Here is an 8,327-nt window from a genome sequence, read left to right as displayed (position 1 = left end):
ATGAATATTACAAATTTTCAATAATATTTTATACAATTACGCACGAAAGATTACACTAATTTTGCGACGAACTTTTGTTTTATTTGCGCATCTGCTGTTTGTTTTTAAACTCTCTGCAAAATATGATAAACGCATGCACTCTTACAACGATAACGATACCTAAATACTTATCCACCCAGCATGTAGAAAGTTTCATGATTTTCAATTCTTATTGATCATAATATGACTCATTTATTAGGTGAAATATCTTTATTTTTATGTTTACATATTTTTTTAAAAATAGAGTGTAATATGTCATTTATTTTATACGAATATTGATGTGTCCGCATCATTATTGATTCGGACTGTTTATTTTTTTCCCATCGTGTATATGACCACGAAAGTAGGAGCAACCTATAGAGCTTTTATTTCTCATGGAACAGAGTAGGTTGTTGATAAAAATTTGTTAATGTAGCGCCATCTATCACGAAATACATACTTTCCTTAGAACAATCATTAAAGGTATATTGTCATTTAAACAATGTTATTAATTTTAAAGAAAGTATCGTGTACATAATTTTTCAAGTATTTTTTAACGATATATAATTGTCAATTGTATTATTATATTCTACAATATAGAAATTTTTATCAGAAATATTTAACCTCAAATTTACAGTAATCTAATTCTTTGGTTTACAGAAAATGCGACTAAATCAGATATATTTTCACACCCGGAGGCTACCTCAAAAGGAAAATAAAGTACCATTTAAGGAACTGTATCCTCTGAAATTAAAAAATTATGTTTCTGGAGTATCAAACAGAAATACAGGTAAATATTGTATAATATACTAGAAAAGTTTTGATAATGTTATTACATATTATATCTCGCTTCTATTTCAGAGAATAAATGTTTGTTTGAAATGATGATAGTTTTTACTTGCTGGCAGAAGACAGAATTTGATAGTAGTAAATGTAGTGACGTAATACAAAACTTAGAAATATGTCATGATAGACTTCGGAAAAATATGAAAGAGGAGAAAATAAGCAAGAAAAAGGATATACCCACTCCTGGAGCTAAAAGTTTAACAGATAAACAACTCAATTATATTTTACGCCAATACCCAACTGTTTAATTTATTTAGAAATATTTTTAAATTATTAGATATGAAAGATTTATCATCATTCTTAATTGCTATTGTATGATACTGTATATAAAATACATTTCACTTTCATTGTGGAAAAGTTTTTATTTCAGCTTGTTCCTTTGCTCGTGCTTGTAATTGTTTTACTCTCAATCTAGTAGAATAACCTACATATATGAATAAAAACATTTTAGTTATTAATTTTCAATATAAATTAATTGTATGGAAAATTAATATACGTACGAATTGGTTGTGCAGTGACACAAGTAGCAACTTCTTTTATGGTATTCAATTGATGTTCAATTCGTTGTAATGCTTTATAATTTTCTACTTGTTCATCTTTATAATAATAATATGTACAAAATAATGTAACAGCACAAAGTGTGAGAGCTACTTTCCTATATATCCATGTTGTGCTGATCAAGGTTTCCTGAATTAAAAAAATTTTATGTAAGAAACACAATAGATTAATATCACTTTTAAAAATATGTATAATTCTGCATTACCTTATCATTGGAATGAGGTATAACATTATTATAATACTGAACCAACATTCGTTCTATTATAACATTTAAACTCAGAATCGTAAAAAGTGTTATTCTGGCATCCACGGTTCTTTTAGAAGAACTAAACAATGCACACATGATACAACTAACTGTATAATACATAATAGATTGAAACCAAGAAACTTCTCCCATGATCCAATCTTGAAAAGTACGTATATAAGAAAAGATTTGAAACAATAATTCTCTTTGATCTTTTGCTGTTTCTCTGTAAATAGACATGTATTCTATAATTTTTATTGCGTAAGAAAATTTGAGCTGATATGATGATCATAAACGTACTTAAAGTCCTTAGCCATATTACTAACACTTTCAGATGAAGATTTCAATATAGTGCCAAGCTCTTTACCATGGTCTAAAAGTTTATTTTGCATTTTGAGACTCTGCTTCTGACTTTCAAGCATTGCACCTTGCATTTCTGAGGCTTCTAATAATTGCTCCTTCATTCGTGAAGAGACTTGATACAATCTATAAACAGGAAGAATAATTTATGTACAAAATTTAATAATAATACTTGACAACTTACTCTTTAATGGTATTATCAGTCTCAATTTGCCAAGCTTCATAATTCAGATAAAAGCACATGTGTGTAGTATGTATATAGAATTCATTATATACATTAAATGCTCTGTCTGACATATTATTGATGCAAGTTCTGCAAAATTAATTATTATATTACAAAAGAATATTTCAGTATAATTCATTGTATCCAAATAAAGAAGGTGAAATTCACCTGCGTTGATTTTCTGAACTTATGTCATGACAATTGTAATTTGTATGACCAGAATCTTCTAAGAAACAGTTTGCTAGTTTCAGAGCCATTAATGAATGTTCTTGGTCATTCAAATTGCTACAGCTAACTTTCATTCTTTGAATAGCATTATGCCAACATGTTCCATGTTGAGACAAAGATGATTTTGCTGCAAATAAAATAACTGTTAAAACACAATTTTATCACAAAAAAGGAATTTATAATAATAAATTACAGGCACCTTTAATCATTTGATACTGTTTCTCCCCCAATTCCCTCAATACTGCATTTCCATCTATTGCAAATAAAACCGGAATGGGAAGAAACAGAAAGGTAATTATTTTATATTTTCCCATTATTTTCAACATTGTTAATCAACATTTATCTTTTCGCTGCAGCTATACATTTTGGACGGCTAACAAGCTACCTGTTTCAAAATTTGAATTCAACAGGTAGTTAAACAATAGAGAGTATATCTAGCACTTGATGTTGTACGAAAAAATTATGTTTCTTATAAAATGAAAAGTTATGAAACAAACAACTGTTTTTACATTTATATAGATATTTATTAAAGAAGTAGAAAATGAAAGTTTTACAAAGGAACTCGTTTGTAACGACCGCACGATTCAAACTACCATGGCGTCTCTTTAAACAGTACACATTTAGAATTAATTTTTAAAAATTGTATAGAATAATTATAATTTCGAGGTTCCTTTTTTTAATGCAAAATAAATAAATTATTTTTCTGATTCGATTTCGATAATTTCATTTATAATTTAGTGAAAATGCGAGGTGAAAGTAAATTATTTCGTTTGGTCATTGAATATGAAGTAACATAAAGAAGTGTGCGGTTTACGCGCCATCTTGTGGTCGAATGTAGAATTAATTTCAAACTTCGTTAATCAACGTAAATCATTAAAATTCGATAGTACAATATCCCAAGCCAAGTATGTGCAATTTTATTGTTACAAATCTCTCTTCTTTTCTGTAAACTAATTAAGTTAAAATTCGGTCCTCCATGGGTTAATGGATTCTCAAATATATGCTGGGGAGATCCACCCTGGATTTCTCCACAACCTATTTGTTCATACTTTATTTTTGCTTCCAAGCTAAAAATTTCCCAACCCAGCAGTAATTAATAAAATTATAAATTGATACAATCTTGTTAACAGTAAATAAGTAATGAAATAATTTAAGTACTCGCAATTTTCTGGGAATCCACAATTAGTCTGTAGATGTAACGATTTCAGTTTCATTTCGTGGAGAACCCTTTCAAAGGCAGTACAGCATTCGTCGTTTTATACGTGACTTCCAAAAAGGTTGTAAAAAGACAACGTACTCCTTGAGCACCGTTGGCAACTGGCCAGTATCTTTTTCCATTGAATGTGGACCGACCGAAAATAAGTGGTCGGTAACGAGACAGGAACAGTGACAGAGGTTCGATCTCTTCTTTTCTTAAAGACCGGTTTATCCTGCGGATATAAAACATCATAGTGTATCATTGTTCGGACGTGTTCTTTCAGGGTTCACCCCGAGAAAAATAGGTTTGGTCATTTTTTCGTAGGTAATCACCAAATGGAAAGTTCCAATTTCTTTAGGGGATACGAGCCCTCAAAAGGTTACAATATGAAGGCAATTTCGAAACCCCATTAGCCAGAACAATCGATTTCGTAACCGCCGTTATGCAATTAGAGAATTTTCTTAGATAGCGTCGCGGTTATGAAATCATGAGAGGCACGGTCTAGTTCGAAAGGAAAATATTATTACGTCGATTGAACCCGGACGATCAATCGATCATCGGTACCCTGGCGATTTGCCGAAGTATATGGGAGCGAATCATCCACGCCTAGTCTGCTTGACGTCACTCCCGTAAACTCTGCATCGGCGAATTAAAAATAAATGCGACCCGGAAAAGCAGTCAATGTCGCATAATTGCAATCCGATCTAATCCAGATCGTTTCCTGCCAACTAAATGAAGACAGTTCTCATTATGTCATACTTTCGTGATTACGTACTGTATCATTTCTCTAATTATCAACCAGGAACATTTACAGTATACAAGAAATTATTTGTAAAAACTTGTAACTCTTTACAAGAGGTGAATCAATAGTTCTGTGAAAAGATGCTCTACAGGAACTTAATTACTAATTTTTCTCACCATTCGTATTGTTTGCTCGCTTCCTTATGGATACGAACTCCAGGTGGTCGACACTACGCTCTTTTACAATTAGAAATTATACCAAGCAGATTTGTAATATACAATCTTAAACATGTATAAATTTGTAGCGAAATTTCTTTAATATTACTTATGCTTCAGATTATTTTCATATAATTCTTTGTACACACCTTCAGTAATACAAAATGATTGGTTACAGAGTATTTTATTTGACGGTGGTTACATTTTATTTGAGATGTCCTATTTTGTTAAGATGCTTTAATTATTCTCCCCTTTTCTTCGGTTTAAAAGTAACTGCATGTCGGTAGTTCGTGTTAAAGAATCAACGCAGCGTGTAATAAAATGTATAATGTAAGTCAAGAAGCGAAGATAAGAAAGAAAGCTAGCATAATGGTGTTTCGTTCTAGAAAGTCGCTTAGAGGGAAGCCACTGTAGTTGCACCTCGAGATTTAATCGACTAATGCCCATTCAGAAGTTAACATAAAAAAAACGAGTTTAACGACTGTCTTCGAGTTCCACGTTCGTGTTTCTTGCTTGTACCGATTTTCAGACGGGAAATTTCCGTCAGTGACGCGTACACCTTGAAGATTTACGCTTTGGCAGAAAGCCTAACTCCACGTTTATCTTTCCAGATGTCATGGAACCTTCAACGTTCTGTCTTATTTCTCTTTTATTTTTCTTTATTTACGCAGAAGAGTTTGGGGAAATCTCATTCATTTCTTACTGAAAGTGTGGGAACATCTTCGTCGAATATTTTTAACTATTGGCTGGAATAATTATTTCAAAGTAAAAGTTAGTACAGGTAAATAATTTATAATAATTCAGTAAACGTCTCTCTGAAGAACGAAAGTAAATTGCCGTACGCTGGAGCCCCTAGCGCAGGAAAATAACAAGCTTCCTTACTCAAATCTTTTAATTTTGTAAATTTTTAAAAAATACAGTGATCGTCTTTTAAATATAGAATCAGGAGAAATTGATTTATAAGAAAAAACAGCTGTGAACTGTCTGAAGCATTTATTTCAGAGTTTAGAAAAACCGCCTCGACTCCAAAAAGCGCGTTACAATGTCCTCCAGTGTTCGGAGAATTCGATGGTTCTTCCAGGACAAAACGCTGTGTGCAGAGATGAACACGTCAGATAAACGTACCATTTATAATACAGCATTTCTCATTGTACAAGTTTATCGTGGGAGATGTACGATGGTCTCGTCCCTTCAAGTTCCTCCGCTTCTTCCTTTCCGTTGAATCTCGAGAACACGAAGAAAGGTAAGGGAAACAATTATACAACGTTGGGCGCGAATAAATGAACATGACTCTTGGCAATTCGATTATAATTACGTTACCTATGTTCACACGCACTCTGCGATGTATGAGATGTGCGTAGAGAGATCAAACGTTACGTTGCCGCTAATGAAACCGCGTTAACCCCGAGGTTATGAGATACATTGGAGAATAGGTAAAATGTTTTAGATAAATGTGGTTTTTTATGTATATTGGAGAGTGTGAAGTTATGGAGTGAGTTTAGGAAGAGGTTTAAGTCGTTCGTGAGAGACAAAGGATTTGTACAAAAATTTCTACATTCTCAGATTTTTAAATTTATAATTTGTAGAAGTGGTACATTTGGAGGGTTAAGTTTGAGATGAATTTAAAATTTTAGTGTGTTACTAAATTGACAAGTTTATGGATTTGCAAATTTTTAGAGACTCAAATTTCTAAATAGTCAAACTACAAATTGCTTCATTTCTAGTTGACAAACTCTCCAATTGTTCAAACCCATAAATTTCAAAATCGTCAAATCCCAAAATCGCAAAATTCTCAAATTTGTTCACAGTTCACCAATGTACTCATAACCCAAAAAATTACCATAACCAAAGAAGAAATAACAGTCGATGCACACTTTCTGAAAAAATTGTAACAAGCATGAAAGGGTATTAAATTCAGCCATTTTGATTTTAATCCTTCGTTGCGTCGTCCCTAAAAAATTCTACCAAAAATTCTAGTATTTTCTTAAATTGCATATTTTGCTGTTAGAAATATTAAAAATATTCAAAGTGCAATATTATACAACCATTCTTTGAACAAATTCGAAAGTATTTAAATAAATGTAACAGACATTGTATTATTGTCCAATTAATCTCCATAAACATAAAAATTCTAATTTTCATGAAATGAAAAAAGTTATACAACGAAGAGTTAAAATCCCACATGAATGACAATTTTCTTTTTCGTTGCTTTTTTTTTCTTTTTCATCATTTTTCGTTTTATATACAAATCGAGGTACACAATTGAATACAAGACGCTGATAGATAGTCGTTAGGAGTCGATCGATTAAAATTAGATCGCGAATGCACGATGGAAAATAAGAACGCACTAGTTTCTGGGATTTTTTAGTATGATACAAACGGCGAAAGAGAACCGAGGATATATGATTCTTTTACGAGTGAAAGACATAATTATATTCGTTCCTCTTCGTTTCAGCGACGTGTGTAGAACGCTTATGATTAGAGAGGAAAACAAAAACGGGGAAAAAATGTTATAGTTAAAGAAAGGCTTTAAAAGCAGGTAAAATCGGCTAAAATGAGTTACATGTACAATATTTATCGTGGAACGAAACGAGACCACTTCCTGAAGACCATTCGCGAGCACAGGAAGTGTTTGTACACTTCGATGCAATGTAGGCTTCTTTTAAATCGATGTTCGTTTGAAATTTTTTAGTTTTCAAGCTTCTATATTTTCAAATTTGTTAATTTTATTATTTTTATGTGGATTTGTTACTTTTTAATTGGTGGAAGTTTCTAAATTCTCAAATTTCTAAATTTCCAATCTCTAAATCCTCTTTCTATATTTCCCGAATTCCTAAATCCCCAAATTTCTAAATTTCCAAGTTTCTAATTTGCCAAATTTCTAAATTTCCAAGTTTCTAATTTGCCAAATTTCTAAATTTCCAAGTTTCTAATTTTCCAAATTTCTAAATCCCCAAATTTCTAAATTTCCAAGTTTCTAATTTGCCAAATTTCTAAATTCCCAATTTCTATATTTCTCGAATTACTAAATTCCCAAATTTCTAATTTGCCAAATCTCTAAATCCCCAATTTCTATAATTCCCGAATTCCTAAAACCCCAATTTCTAAATTCCCAAATTTCTAATTTGCCAAATCTCTAAATCCCTGATTTCTATATTTCCCGAATTCCTAAATCCCCAAATTTCTAAATTTCCAAATTTCTAATTTGCCAAATCTCTAAATCCCCGATTTCTATAATTCCCGAATTCCTAAATCCCCAAATTTCTAAATTTCCAAATTTCTAATTTGCCAAATCTCCAAATCCCCAATTTCTATAATTCCCGAATTCCTAATTTGCCAAATCTTTAAATCCCCAAATTTCTAATTCACCAAACCCCTAAATTCCCAAATTCCTAATTTACCAAATCCCTAAATTCTCAAATCTCTAAATCCCCAAATTTCTAATTTACCAAATCCCTGTATTCCGAAATCTCTAAATCCCAAATTTCCTTATTTCCCAAATTCTTAAATCTCCAAATCCCAAACTTGAAAATCTATAACCTTGAAAACCGCCCACCAAAATCGAACAAAAATGTGTTTCTTCCATCTCCTCTTCGGCCGCCATTTTGTCTACAGAAGCCTACCGTGCTCGCTACTGTACACAAACGCAATTACGAAACGAACATCATAAAATCGGGGCAGGATACGCATGTATG

At 31.9% G+C, this 8,327-nt stretch overlaps 2 protein-coding genes across 2 annotated transcripts; one reads left to right on the top strand and one right to left on the bottom strand.

Annotated features, from left to right (window-relative positions):
• The first annotated feature begins 347 nt into the window (after window positions 1–347).
• Window positions 348–1,221, top strand: LOC105663583 (uncharacterized). The gene is made up of 3 exons (XM_012293294.2): window positions 348–501; window positions 679–808; window positions 880–1,221. Exons 2-3 carry the CDS (start codon window positions 682–684, stop codon window positions 1,110–1,112), a joined length of 360 nt encoding a protein of 119 aa, XP_012148684.2. The 5' UTR covers window positions 348–501; window positions 679–681; the 3' UTR covers window positions 1,113–1,221.
• Window positions 1,082–4,199, bottom strand: LOC105663582 (uncharacterized). Its single transcript, XM_012293293.2, has 7 exons — window positions 2,677–4,199; window positions 2,418–2,604; window positions 2,211–2,339; window positions 1,967–2,152; window positions 1,628–1,892; window positions 1,365–1,551; window positions 1,082–1,288 (listed from the first exon to the last, which is right to left on the bottom strand). Exons 1-7 carry the CDS (start codon window positions 2,801–2,803, stop codon window positions 1,209–1,211), a joined length of 1,161 nt encoding a protein of 386 aa, XP_012148683.2. The 5' UTR covers window positions 2,804–4,199; the 3' UTR covers window positions 1,082–1,208.
• Window positions 4,200–8,327: the final 4,128 nt, after the last annotated feature.

This window comes from Megachile rotundata, chromosome 12, assembly GCF_050947335.1.
Source record: "Megachile rotundata isolate GNS110a chromosome 12, iyMegRotu1, whole genome shotgun sequence".
Classification (NCBI taxonomy): Eukaryota; Metazoa; Arthropoda; class Insecta; order Hymenoptera; family Megachilidae; genus Megachile; species Megachile rotundata.
This window is presented reverse-complemented; position numbering and strand designations above follow the sequence as displayed.